General features: G+C 40.2%; 1 protein-coding gene across 2 annotated transcripts in view; it reads right to left on the bottom strand.

Annotated features, from left to right (window-relative positions):
* Positions 1 to 676: 676 nt before the first annotated feature.
* The window catches only part of LOC122560779 (dual specificity mitogen-activated protein kinase kinase 6-like), a 124,544-nt gene continuing 110,195 nt past the window's right edge, over positions 677 to 15,025 (bottom strand). For both annotated transcript variants that reach the window (XM_043711860.1, XM_043711861.1), the window contains exons 6-12: positions 14,219 to 14,335; positions 10,649 to 10,700; positions 9,443 to 9,570; positions 7,217 to 7,294; positions 2,241 to 2,380; positions 1,371 to 1,416; positions 677 to 1,272 (exon numbers count right to left, since the gene is read on the bottom strand). In XM_043711860.1, the coding sequence (XP_043567795.1) occupies positions 1,186 to 1,272; positions 1,371 to 1,416; positions 2,241 to 2,380; positions 7,217 to 7,294; positions 9,443 to 9,570; positions 10,649 to 10,700; positions 14,219 to 14,335 (648 nt within the window). In that variant the 3' untranslated portion in view covers positions 677 to 1,185. The remainder of the gene's footprint in view (positions 1,273 to 1,370; positions 1,417 to 2,240; positions 2,381 to 7,216; positions 7,295 to 9,442; positions 9,571 to 10,648; positions 10,701 to 14,218; positions 14,336 to 15,025) is intronic.

Here is a 15,025-nt window from a genome sequence, read left to right as displayed (position 1 = left end):
CATTTTTTATTGAAATATTTAATTTGTCTTGACTCAGATGTTCTGATTGTAATCATGAAGATATAATTAATGTTTGATTATTTACCTTTAAACACAAAAATAACAAGAGGTGAGGGACCAATTACCAAGACCTTTCCTCAGTTACTACTTAGGATCACTAACAAATCAGGCACCTTTTCACAGTTAGCTGTTTTAATTGCTAGTTTTCACAGTAACTGGTCTACGTTGAGATTCTTGAAAATGTTTTAAGTGCTACACATTTAAACGTATCAGTGACACTCTGAATGATAAATCATGCAAAGATAAATATAATCAAGAGTATATGTTGCATCTGTCAAAAATAAGAGCTTTTTTCCTTTTTCTGTTCTTTACAACCAGACTGTTTTCAGTGAACTATATACAAATGGTCAATACTAATCTGACCAAGAGTAACCAAGAGTTTATGGCTGCTTGGGCTTGGATTGAACTGAGAGAATCAAAGAGCACAATTGGAGACAGGAACTCAAAGACCATCTCTGGTGACTCAGTGGTCAGTACTGCGGCCTCACAGCAACAAGGATCCAGGTTTGATTCCAGCCGCAGGCGACTGTCTGCACATTCGCCCAGTGTCTGCGTGGGTTTCCTCTGGGTGCTCCAGTTTCCTTGCACAGTCCAAAGATATGCAGGCTGGGTGGATTGGCCATGCTAAAATGCTCAGAGTGTCCAGGGATATACAGGCTAGGTGGGTTAGCCATAGGTAAATGTGGAGTTACATGATATGGTAAGGGTCCAGGTGGGACGCTCTTTGGAGGGTTGTTATGCACTCAATGGGCCAAATGCCCTCCTTCTGCACTAATTGGGGTGCAATGATTATATGTTCTTATCTCCAGGCCAGGTTTACAAATGGGAGAGGACTTTCCGTTCTCAGCTCCCATTGACGGTTGGACATCTAGGCTCAGAAATCCTGGGTTTGGATTTTACAGCTGGTGCCAGTTTGAGTTTTTTCACAAAAGGTACAAAACAAACACGTCTCAGAATCTTTTAAGTGCAGCACAGAGATTTCTGACTGGCATAAAGCACCTTACACAAACAGCCATAAACTCAACCGCCTTTTCTTAAGTAACTAGGTTCACTCTTAAATAGAAATCCCATTGGATAAGTGAGAACAAAAAAAGCTATCAATTTTATTTATAAGTTCCTCAGACATCAGATAGGATCATCTCCTAAAACCTCTTTTACAAAGGAGGCAACATCCGTTTTCTTGGCATCATGGATTTTGAAGAAGGAATGCGCCTGTTGGAAAGAAATTGAAAAATTTACAAACAAATTTTCAGACTGGTATATGTCACACATATTCCAAATGCAAATGGCAGAAGAGTAGAAGTTCTCACCATGAGATCAATGTAGTTCATTCGATCTTTGGGGTTTTTCTTTAAACTAAAAATAGAAACAAATTCAGAATTGGATATTTCAACATTACTAATGTTAGAACATGTCATGGTGAAGCTGCACATTGATAACTCCACTCCTACTTATCACACTTCATCTTTGCAAGCATCCTTGAGCTGTATCCCTCCCAAATCACTGCATTCTTCCAATTCTGACCTCTTGCATACACCAATTTTCACTGCCACAAGCAGGTTTCCAATACCTGGTTTTTAAACTCTACGATTCCTTCTCTAAATCTCTCATCCTCTCCAACCTCTTTAAAACCAATAATATGGACCACGGTCCAAAACATCATATGTGGAGAGATGCCAAGTTTTATCTGTTTATGCTCTTGTGAAGCATCCTGGAATATTGCATTATGCTAAAAAGGTGTTAACCAAACACAAACAGTTGTTCACTATTATTTAGCTTTAAAGCTTAAATTAATTTTTTGAATAAGGTTTAGTGTTGTTTCTTAAAGGCATTTTTTAAAAAAAAAAACGATTTCAATACAATTAAACCATATATTTGCACTCCGGTAAATTTGACAAGCCTGAAGTATAACTGATTGTACACATTTGAGAACTTGACTGGTGTTTTCTTATTTAAAAACTAAACAAAACTTTGACATTTATTGAAACACTTCCTGAAAATTTAGAATTGGAATTTGCCCCTGCCTCACCCACAAAACTTCCCAGCCTTCGCACACACACCCAACTTCACTGAGAAGCCAAGGAACAGAAACTTGAATTCCATATGATTATAGTCCAGCCTGTTTAAAAGTCCCAAGGTAAGTAGTATCATAAATATGTTCACATGCATCACAAACTTACCACTGTGCTGTGAAATCCACAAAATCCTTGGAGAAGCGGTCTGCGGGTAACTGCGGGGAAGGCTCTTCAACAACTTGCTTTAATTGTTGGAACGGAGTTCCCCAGGATTCGTACGGAAACCGTAGGATTGCTAGTTCAATCTGCCACAACGTTAAGAATAAAATCCTATATTAAGATTGCACACCTATGATAATTGACTGCAGAAAAAGTATGCTGATACTCAGGGGGTTTGTACTACCAGTAAATACGCATGTGATACTGATACATTTATGAACTAGTTACTGCAGTCACATTGTACTCAGCCCGGATAGAAACTTCCCACAAGATCAAGGCTAACACTCCAGTTCACTTCAGGAGGGAATGGTGCACTATTAAAATGTTAATTTCTGGATGAGATGTCAGAGCAGAAAAAGGCCATTCAGCCTGCTCTGCCATACAGTTAGGCCATGGTTGATGTGATAATCATCAACTCCTCTTTCCTGCATTTCCACATAACACTCGATTCCCTGACTAATTAAAAAAAACTGTTTATCTGAGCCTTGAATATACTTAAAGTACTAGCCTCAGCAGCCCTCTAAGGAATTCCACAGATTTAATACCCTCAAAATAAAAAACAAAAATTCCTACTCCTGTCTTAAATGCCCCTCTGAAACAGCTGCACGGAAGCTGGAATCCTGTCACCCTTTATTTCCTTGTGCAGAGTAGACTGGTTGTGGCCAACCAGCTCAGAGTTAGTCCCCTGAACGAAGGAGATTCTAAATCCCCTGTTTATTTAAATATTGTTTTTCTTTTTTCATTTCCCATACACAACTACTACACAGCAGTAGTGCTTATATTTCCCCATGCACTCATGTTGTGATCCCATTTTTTCTTTCTTTTTCTTGGTAATGCTGCTTGATCAAAAAAGGTGAAGGGGAGGGCAGGGATTAAATTGAAATAGAGTTGGAGGGGGAAATAAAGCACTCCACTCCCTATGGTGTCCACCTCTCCTTGAACAGCTTGAGGGAGTTGGTAGATACCACATGCTCCTTCTCCAGGGACACCCAGGCTCAGACATAGCCAAGGAAGAGGGGCAGGCAGTTAGTCATAACAACCCCCTCCACGGCCTGCTGCCTGGACCAGTTTATGGCCAGTTTGACCAGGCCCAGGAGTAGACCCACGAGGACATCCTCTGACCTACCCTCCCTCCTCCACAACGGGTGCCCAAAGATCAGGAGCATGGGATTGATGTGCAGCCAAAAAGCAAAGGAGAAAGTTCTCTACAAAATTAAGAAGGGAGTGCAAATGCCCACACCCCATATATACATGTTCACGGACTCCACAGCACTGCAGAACAAGCAGCTGGGCTGGGAGTCTGTGAACCATGCAATCTGCAGTTGCAGGGGACTGCCACGTGCAGCACCCTCCACCCTAGATCCTAGAGAGAAAGGGGTAGGACTCCCACCTAGAGAGCCCTCCATTGGGGCTCCCCACCACCCAGTGGCAAATGGGTACATGTCCGGGCAGTGGGTGTGGGAAAAGAGGTGGACAAAATTAAAGTTCCGGAGGCGGCTCAGGTTGTGGGGCACAGGCACCCGCGGGAAGTACAGGAGCTTGGGGCCAATGTGAAATTTCATCCGGGCAGTGGTGAATGCAGACGGGTGATCCCATTTATATATATTTTTTCTTTTTATGCCACACTACCGCCTAACTGCAGTAGTGCTTATATTTTCCCCAACACCTATGATGTGTATGTGCAGGTGTTGGGGAAAATATAAGCACTACTGCAGGTACACAAACCTTTATTTATTTTCCACCACCAAGAAAGGAAGGTACACCCGACTGTTCAGTGACAAGCAGTGCCCTTACCTGATGGGGTTTTTGTTAAAGGAACACACCGACTGTGGCCCAGCCAGCACAGAACCAGTCCCCTAAACTGAGGAGACTCTAAATCTCCTGTTTATTTTTTTTAAAAAAACAGGTGTACAATTACATGGGCTCTTATTAAGCAGCCTAACGTGGTCAAATGCCTTCTGAAAATCCAAATATATTACAGCCACTGTTTCCCCTCAATCTATCTTGCTTATTACTTTCAAACAAGCTTGTTAGGCATAATTTCCCCTTTGTAGAAACATGCTGACTCTGCTTAATTATGTCATGTATTTTTAAATGCTCTGCAATTACATCATTCATAATAGACTCAAACGTGTTACAAATAACTAAAGTTAAGCTAACTGGCCTCCAGTTACCTAGTTTTATTTTGTCCCTTTCCTTCCTAATAAAATGTGTTAGTGCTTTCCAATTCTTCAATCCATGTCCAATGAGATATCAAACCAAGGCCCCACATTCCCTCTGAAGTAGATGGCAAAGATTCCATGTCACAAAAGTAAAAAGGAGAGCAGGAGTGTTATCCTGGCTGACACTGATTCCCCAAACAATATGACAAAAATGATTGCCTCATTATCCCATTGCTGATTGTAAGGGCTCACTGTGAACAATTTTGCTGTCACATTTTCCATGTTACAACAAAGACTACATTCTAAGAATACTTTTTGGCATCCAGTGTTCATGAAAGGCATTACATAAATGCATATATTTTTATTTTTAGATTTTGGCAATACAGAAATGATCTTTTATTTATAGTATTGAAGTGTCCACAAAACCAAGGCTGACTAGGAAGAACCAGAAGGTGAAAGCATGTTGACCACACAGTGGATTAACATTTATCTAGCCAATTGTTCCACCTTTTGTCTCTCCTGCTTGAAAACAGGGGTCAGCTGCCATTGAAGTACAATTTCACTCTCAAATGGGGCGGCATGGTAGCTCAGTGGTTAACACTGCTGCCTCGGGCGACTATCTGTGTAGAGTTTGTACATTCTTTCAGTATCTGCATGGGTTTCCTTCAGGTGCTCCGGTTTCCTCCCACTGTCCAAAGATGTGCAGGTTAGGTGAATTGACCATGTTAAATTGCCCATACTGTTAGGTGTATTAGTGAGAGGGAAATGGGACTGGGTGGGTTACTCTTCAGAGGGTCAGTGTGGACTTGTTGGGCCAAAGGGCCTGTCCCCAAACTGTAGGGACCTGATCTAATCTAATCAAAAAAAATTAACACTCCTATAATTAACATGAATGGTTTTTCTTAGCGTCTGTATCTAGATGGAGTGTATTAGCAATCTGGTCAATTACAAGCTAGCCAGTTCTTTACTCAACCATCATTATACAACAGGTAGAATTACATATAAAAACAAAAAAAAATACTAGAAATATTTAGCAGATGTGACAGCATCAGGAACAGAGAGAGGGGAATACAAGTTAATACTTTGACTCCAACCTGACGTTTTGATTCTGAAGTAATCATATTCAACGCAAAAACATTAACTGTTTCTCTCTCTGCGGATGCTATTAGACTTGTTGAATATCTCCAACACATTGCCTTTATTCAGAATTTCCAGAACATCTACAGTATTTTGCTTATTATTGGACACTAAAGCAGTAAGAATCCTTACATTTCTACTTGACAGAAGAGTGAAAATGCTCTGATTGATTCAGGATTTGGGGGAAGAGAGTAGAAAATAAAATTTCAAATGCCAGTGGCAGACATGGAAAACATATTTGATTTGAATTTATTGCTGTGGAAACTTTTCATTGGTGAAATCTACCATAGGCTGACAATAGTAGGGTGATGAATAGGGTGATCAAAAAGTGTTGAAGGTGAACTAAAAATATCCTATGAAGACTCTTCCACAAACACCCTGAAACGGACACACATTTTGACAATGTGACACCACTTTTTAGGTCTCTCCCTTTCCCGTTAATTTGAGCAACTGCTCCGACCACCACAACCAGGATAACAAGCCCTTCCCACTCAGTCTTCTGTGCTCCCGACTCTACCCTCTCCCAATCTTCCATGCTCTGACCCAAATCCATAACCACATCACTGACTTACCCTTGTTAATCCTGACCCTCTCTTGTGCTGTAGAGTTAAGACTTAAAAAGGAGGAAAATTGCTGACCTTACACATAATTGCACAACAGCCAAAAGTTGCATGCTACCTTTAAATGAATGTGAATTGGGTATCACTGACTTTATCCCAAGAGTAGGATTTTATTAAAAATTGTTTCACACTAATTAATATCCATGGAATTGTGATGATACGGTGGCTTACAGAGAAATTGGGAGAGCTGGTGCCGAGCAGTCTATGAGAAGATAAACAACTTGTAAAGCCTTGGGTGCTTTTTTTTTTTAAAAAGTTGGAACAATAGAAGCAGTCTGAATGGGTGTGGTCAAGCTACCACCCATAGAACCAGGGATTTTAGGTTTAGCTTTTCAGCAGTTGTTGCTGCAGTCTCAGCAGGGTTAGAAGGCAGTGAATCTCTCCTGGATGCTAACTCTCTCTCTCTCTCTCTCTCTGAGCTTTCTCTTGGTTTTTCCTCCTGGTCTGCTGTGAGATAGCATGAGACAATTCTGTTTTCTGAATTTGCCTTTTGCCAAGGTTGCGTTTATGGGATGTTACAATGTTGGAACAGTTATTATTTAGTAAAATAATCTAATATTCTGTGAGGTTTTCCAATAAAGTTATTCCAAGCTCCTCTTTCTTTCATTGTATTTTATACTACATTGTTTCAATAAAATTGTGTTTACTTAACATAGTGTATGACAAATCGAATTGCATCTGGAACACAACACCTCGCTGGTTAGAAAGAAAGTTCGGGTCTAGACTACCTTCTTAACATATTTTGTGGGGGTCTAGACTGGTCCATAAGTAGTACAAATATGAATCTGCCAAAGACCAGGGTAATTTGGCACAACTAACCTGTCATTGGGAAACAAATTGCTCATTTTGCGAAAATTGTAGCTACCCTGCAGATCACATTTCTCACCCAAGTAGGTCCATAAAATTCCTCGATAACTGAAATTCAACTTCCCAAAATAGTCTAAGGAGTCTAAACCCTTAAAACTTTTCCATTAATGTTAAACCAGCTGATTTCATTACATACCATTGTGATTCCTAAACTCCAGACATCAGACTTGACATTGTAACCCTTCTGGTTCAGATCTGGGTTAATCCTCTCAGGCTGAAAAATAAAAAAAACTTACATTACGATCAACTGGCAGCAACATGTAATGTGCAAATAGCCCTAATACTGAAAAGGATATGTACAAAAAAAACTGCAGAACCATTAAAGCTCAATTTTGATTGGATCTGTAGATTCCAATAGGATTGTCTTCTACTTCTGAAGATATTACAACTCATAACCTTCCCTTCTCACTCTTGGGTTTCTTGAACCTATGCCATTTTATACTGGACACAGATCCACAGTGGCAACCCACTTACGTTGAGCTGTTGCCAGTAACATTTCCCCTTAAACACAAGATGTCACAGATCTGCAACAAAAACAAAAAAAGGAGAAACTCAGGAAGTTTGGCAGCATCTGTGGAACCTTTGACAGAACATTTCCTCCTACACAGCAATCACTGCACCGTGGGTGGCACGGTGGCACAGTGGTTAGCACTGCTGTCTCACGGCGCCAGAGACCCGGGTTCAATTCCCGCCTCAGGCGACTCTCTGTGTGGAGTTTGCACACTCTCCCTGTATCTGCGTGGGTTTCCTTCGGGTGCTCCGGTTTCCACCCACAGTCCAAAGATGTGCAGGTTAGGTGAATTGGCAATGCTAAATTGCCCATAGTGTTAGGTGCATTAGTCAGGAGTAAATGTAGGGGAATGAGTCTGGGCGGGTTGCGCTTCGGTGGGTTGGTGTGGACTTGTTGGGCCGAAGGGCCCGCTTCCACACTGTAAGTAATCTAATCTTAAAACACACTCACTGAAAACAGCAAATTATTTAAACATGGTTCAGATTATACTGACTACTTAATCAGAAGATTGCAGTTCAAGTCCTTTGTAGAACCATCAACCCAAGATCTAACTGACCAGCTGGCGCAGTACTGGGGTTTTGTTTTTCCCAGATAAGTTGTTAAACTACCTTATCAGATGGACGCAAAGGTCTCAATACACTTTTCTGGAGAAGAACAAGGGAGTTCTCCCTTGTGTCGTGGCCAATATTTATCCCGCAACCAACATCAATTTGGTCGTGGCCGTAGTCACACTGACATCTGTTGGACCTTGACTACTGTAAATTGTCTGTTTAATTCCTTACTTTACAACAGTGACTATATATTAAAAAAACACAGTAAAGTGTTTTAGGGTTTGAAAGATCTGAAGGACAGTTTTGGTTCCAAAAACTGATTTTTAGTTCAAGAGATACAAAGTAGACAAATTACACAGTGGTGTTCCATTGACCCTTTCCCTGCTATAAGCTACAAGCCGTGCCTCAAGTTTTTTTTCCTTGCTTTCTAAAAAAAGGTGACTAGTGTGAAATATTGAAAATTCACATAGATATGGCACAGGTGAAAGTAAAGACTGTGGTGCTAGAAAAACACAGCAGGTCAGTCAGCAGCTGAGGAGCAGGAGAATCGATATTTCCGGCATAAGCCCTTCACCAAGGATGTGAAGTGTGGAAGGAGGCTGAGAGATAAATCAGAGGTTGAGGTAGCTGGGATGGCAATAGGTAGATGTGGGCGGGGGTTAATGGTGATAGGTCAGAGGGGAGGGTGGAGCAGATGGTGGAAAGAAAGACAGACAGGTAGAACAGTTCAAAAGGGCGGTGCAGAGTTGGAGGGCTGGATCTGGGGTGGGGTGTGGGGGGATGTGTGTGGGAGATGAGGAAACTGGTAAAGTCAATGTTGATGGTGCATCAACGTCCCACCTATCCGCTCCACCTTCCCCTCTGACCTATCACCATTATCCCCCATCCGCATCTACCGATCACCTTCCCAGCTACGCTAGCCCCACATTTATCTCTCAGCCCCCTTCCCCCACTCCTACGCCCTCATATTCCTGATGAAGGGCGTACATTTGAAACATCAATTCTCCTGCTGCTCAGCTAGACCTCCTGTGCTTTCTCAGCACCCTACTTTGACGTTGATATGACACAGGCATCTTCTACAAAGATTAGGGCAAGAGCACACTGCTTAAACAGCACTGGTAGAGGTTTTCGTTTATGATATCTGAACTGACCACATCATGGCTAACTGAAAAGGTATTCCATTGACAATATTACCAGCATATGATTGAATATAAATATTCACTGTGACAAATATACAACAAATCTAGGCTAATACAAATACTAGAAGACAGGAAAGACATGATTCTAAATTTGCACTCACAGCCATGTATGGTTTGCAACCTGCATCCATTGTTTTGGCAACCGAGTCTACTAAGTATCCACTAATGCCAAAGTCACACATTTTCACATGACCTTCTTTGTTGATGAGAACATTGGAAGGTTTTACATCTGTGAAAGATCACAAGAATTAAATATCAATTACACTGATCATTATTTCAGGAGCAATATGTCCTCCTGTGAAGATATGACAAGGAAGAAAGGCAAGTTAAAGTTGAGCAAATATGAAAATTGAAATTTCAAAGTACAGGTCAAGTCACAGAGCTAATTATCATAAGAATATGTTGTCTCCTGGTTACTGTTTACCCATAATCAGAATAGATATTGGCACATTCCACATGTGAGAATACAAGGCCCAATTTTAGGGGTGCTTGATGTACCAAAGCACAATATTTAATGTAAAATGCAACTAAACAGTAGTAAGATGCATCATTCATGAGAGTATTGTGTTTATTCAAAAAATGTTACAGGTACTTTTGCTAATTATACACATTTCTTGCCTTTTCTTTGATAGTAGCAATTTATCTACTTTGATTAATTACTCCCATTCTTTATGACTGGTTCATCATAACACAAAGCCTGAACTAAAGGCAACAATCCGTGATGCAGTATAGAGAGAGCCTTTTCATCATGCATCCTGCTTGGATTTCCTGCTTGAAACCGAAATCCAAATTATAAAACCAACAAAATTATTTTTAACATTAAAAACTGAAGATTCAATATACTATGGGATATTCCAGCTTTAGTTAGTCTTAATATCTCAAAGTATTCACCAAACTTCTCCACTAAGCTCCAGGAATGAGTGAACATTATAAAGTTAAATTGATCAATATATTGTTGCTTCTTTGCATGGTAACACGGAGATACTAGTCTTAGGACAGATTCTACCCCACATAAATAGACAGAGGCAGAATGTAAATGTAGACTACCTTAATACACCTAACTGCGAGCTGCAAGAGCAAAGAGATGCCAAGATACAAATGTGCACTTATAAGGCACCAGAGAAAAAACAAACACACACATTGCAGGATTCATTCAAAAACTTTTAATTGAAAAGCTCCATATTAATGATAAAATATATTTACTGCAGAAGCACCTTGCTGCCACCTGTTGCTGTGAATATTATTGATCTTTAATAACTTGAATATTGCATGCATCATTAGTGCCTGTCTAAAGTGGCAGCACTCACCTCTGTGAATCACAGACAGCTTGCTATGCAGATGCTCTAATGCCTTGACAATCTGCAAAGAGGAAAAAAAAAGACAAAAACAAACATTCACCAACGTTCCACACATACTGCAATTCTGTTACTAATACCACACAGACTTAAATCCCTTTTAAAAAGGACAGAAAATTTGTTAATTTTTTTTTAAAAAACCAATGAATGATCTGGCAAAGGTTCACTATTTCAAACATTCATCCATTGCTTCTTTTTTGAAGTCCTGATGGGTCTGCTGCAGTTTCTTGCTCACATAAAATGTCTAGCCTTGCAGTTTTATCCTCCTTCAATCCCTTGAACACATTCCATATTCCATATTTGTTACCAAATGATAATTACAGGTGTGCTGCATTTTCACCACAAAGCAAGTAACGGCATGGCACTCAACCAGAGAAAACATACAATACTGCATTGCAGAACATATGGCATACAATTTTCCGTTTTTGTCAGCAATTAATGAGACAATTTTGAATTTGCTGGGAGACTTCATTTTGCAGAAGAAAAACCATGTCTTGCACCTGATTTTCATAGCAGTAGTTGATATATTTAAATGTGCATCTCATTAACTGCACAATCAGGGCACACAAAATGGACTAGCACTAAGTAAAGCAGAATAATGCAAGTACATAAACTGAGCAAATGTGATTTGTGGATTTTCTTGCACTAAATGGAAGTAATAAAGGAGAGTGAGTACACAACAAAACAAAAAAAGGGGGAACATTTGAGCAACAGTGTAAAACAAAAGGTGATAGCAAATTGGCATTTTCGATGTCTCTGAAACCACTGGAAGAGTTGTGAAACTGGCTGTATGATCCCAATTAAAATTTGTCCTGAAGTGAAGAAATCTGCTTGCAGTTTTCATTATGAAGCTAATGGTTTAATAGCCTATCAACCAGCTTTCAAATGCTTGAAATGCGAAATGACGCATATTCTATGAATTTTAAAGGAAGAAAACAACCAATACTCTATTTACATCTTGAAAAATTCAAACAGGCACAAGTAGATCTATTTCACATGTGGTTTCAAGTACCTTATTTCTTTGCAGGCTCAAAATACTATGTCACAGAGTCATAATGTACTGCTGGCTATGCGAGCTGAAGTCAGACACATACTGTTGTATTTCCCAGTGTGTTGGCAGACATATTCTTTCATACATGCATTCAAAGCTCTGACACAAATTAGCAGCTGGGCAAACCGATTCCCAAAATGGTCTAATATACAAAAAACAAATGTAGGACCTGGCTGTCATTTAGTTTGACCTCTGAAATTGGAGGCAATTTCATCAGAGCCAACTTTATGCTAGAATTCCCAGGTTAAACCTTGTTTGATTTGATCCATTTTGTGTCTAGAAATTATCTCGTTACAGTACATAAATTAATGTGAACTGGCATTTCGTTGACAGGATTTAGTAGAAGGCATCTATGTAAACAGTACTTTTTCTACAGGGAAGTAACAGTTACAGTCAAAACAATTACACATTATGTAACTACTAGGATAGTCAGCTTAATTGGTTAGAAAGTGGCACTAAGAATTAGAGTTCCTAGAAATAAGATCTTTCCCTTTCTGCCAGTTCAGTCATTCAACAAGTCATTTTAAACATTAACATCATCTCCTACATTACCCCATGACTCTTTATTCTTTTAAGGGCTAAATATTTATAAACCACTATCTTGATTATACTCAACAACTGGTTTCCAAAAGATTCACAGCCCTCTGAATGAAGAAATGTCTTTTACATCTTCTTCAATGGTCCACTCCAAATGCAGAATGAGAGATCTCATGTTCTATTGTTGCCAGCCACAAAAATATTTTCTCAGCATCTAGAATTTTGAATATTATAATAGGATTTGTTCTCATTCTGCTAAATAGTCAATTCTCCTCCCAAGAACTCAAGTGTCACAGATTACCAAGCAATGCAAACATTGCATACAGTTATCTATTTACATGTGAAGCATCTTCAACACAAGTGTATTTATTTAACTCTATTAAACCAAAACAGATGAACTAATCACTGCTGTAAAATGAATTGAACATTTTGGTAAGTAGCATTTTCTATGTCAAAGAGCCAGCAGTGTGGACTTGGAAACAATGGTTGTCCAACACTTATTTTGCACAGGTAACACATTTCAACTCTTCGCCCACTTAGGGGGACAGAGAGCAAATTTCAAAACGAAGAGGCTTTCAGAAGACTAAGTTTGAATTTCAGAGAGGGAAAAGAAAAACAATAAATTGATTCTTTTTTGCCTATTTGGTTAAAAATAAAACAGATAGGAAGAAAGATAAAGAATTATCATGTCCTGATCACCGAGGAAGCAGGTAGGGAAGGAGCTGACTTAAGGAGTTGGGTCTAACCAAAAGAGACTTTGGTTCATCTGTACTGGGGCATTTTCTTAGCTGGCCTCAGTAGAATTCACATGAAAGTCACAAAGCCATTCATGGCACAGGAGGCGGCCATTCAGCCAACTGATTTTACTCTATCCTAACTCTCCAGAGAGCAAGTCAGTTCGTTTCAAGTCCTGTCACTCTATCCCCGTAGTCCTGCACGTTTGTTTCCCTCAAGTGTCCAATTTCTTTTCAAAATCATTGAGGACCTCTGCTTCAAACACAGTTGTGGTCAGTAAGTTCCAGGACATTACCAATCATTGCAAAATGCTATTGCTTACATCCCTCCTTCCCAAAACCTTAAATTCGTCTCTACTAGTCCTACACAACAGTTATTGAAGTAGAGGAGTCAGAAGTGCCTGTATTTCCCTACGTTACCAGTATACTTTTGTAGGTTAAGTAATTAGGAAGAGGCAAAACGTGGGGCATGGAAAAGATTGCGAGGGTCATAAGGAAGGCTGTCTGAAAGGAACTGGGGAGTTATTTAGCTCAATCCTATTCTCATGGTTATCTAACTAGCCCCCTCATTCACCATACCTTAAATCATCCATGAACCTACTCATCCACAACCAATCCTCCCTGCATCCCATGTCAGTCATTTACCCAAGCCCCACTCACCATGCAGTCTCCAACAACTCTCATTTGTTTCTTTCACCACCAGCTTCTCAACTCAATCCCTACTTCCTCTCTGTGGCCTCTTCATCCTCGTTTTCCCCTTGAACTCCAGTCCCAATCCCCACAACAGTCTCTGAATCACTGCTCTCCCATCATCACCACCCAACTCTTATTCTCCTATTCCACAAAACAGAGTCCCCCTGAAAAATTATCCTTCCTGGTCCTACAGACTCTGAGCCACTGTGGCTCCAAGCCACTTCCCAAGTGAGAGCACAGATTGTGTTCCTTGTCGCTCCTCCAGTCACAGGCAGGTTCACCCCCGCATTTGTGAAACTATCAGAAGTAAATACAGGAGAGAACCAGTCTCCAGTTAGATAAGTAGCTCCTTGCAAATTCTTCCAGTTACACTTACCTAGATTTTCAACAAAGGCTTCGTAAGTCACATAGGCACCTCTGTAACATGCAGATCACCAGATGGACAAGATTTCTCTAGACAATTTATTTGGATAGTTAATTCAGAACCCATCAGAGCATCAAACTTACAGACACAGCTATTTTTCCCAAAATGCCTTCTGGGAATGTTCTCCCTTTCTCGATCACTTTTTTGTAAAATTTATCCAGTGAGGTATCCAGTAGCTCCATACATATCCACACATCACCCTGAAATTAGAGAACAAGACAACCCAAAAAGTTACAAACACCAAGACCAACATACATTTTAAGATTCTTACATCATCATTGCACTTTATCTGCTACAATAAACAAACAACCAATAAGTTTCAAAAGGTTGTTTTAGCAAAGTTTTATCATCCTTCAGCTGCATAACAAACCTTTGTCCAAGAAACCAACTTGATCTTATGGTGACGGCACAGAGGAAAACTTCTTTCGAAGAAAAATGGCTGAGCTGAGCTTGGTACTTTCTGTTATGGTTCTATTCGCCGAGCTGGGAATTTATATTGCAGACGTTTCGTCCCCTGTCTAGGTGACATCCTCAGTGCTAGGGAGCTTCCTGTGAAGCGCTTCTGTGATGTTTCCTCCGGTATTTATAGTGATTTGTATCTGCTGCTTCCGGTTGTCAGTTCCAGCTGTCCGCTGCAGTGGCTGGTATATTGGGTCCAGGTCGATGTGCTTATTGATTGAATCTGTGGATGAGTGCCATGCCTCTAGGAATTCCCTGGCTGTTCTCTGTATGGCTTGTCCTATAATAGCAGTGTTGTCCCAGTCAAACTCATGTTGCTTGTCATCGGAGTGTGTGGCTACTAAGGATAGCTGGTCATGTCGTTTCGTGGCTAGACATGACCAGCTATCCTTAGTAGCCACACACGCAGATGACAAGCAACATGAATTCGA

The sequence above is a fragment of the Chiloscyllium plagiosum genome, chromosome 21 (assembly GCF_004010195.1).
Source record: "Chiloscyllium plagiosum isolate BGI_BamShark_2017 chromosome 21, ASM401019v2, whole genome shotgun sequence".
Lineage (NCBI taxonomy): Eukaryota > Metazoa > Chordata > Chondrichthyes > Orectolobiformes > Hemiscylliidae > Chiloscyllium > Chiloscyllium plagiosum.
The sequence above is the reverse complement of the archived record's forward strand: the minus strand, read 5'-3'. Positions and strand labels throughout refer to the sequence as shown.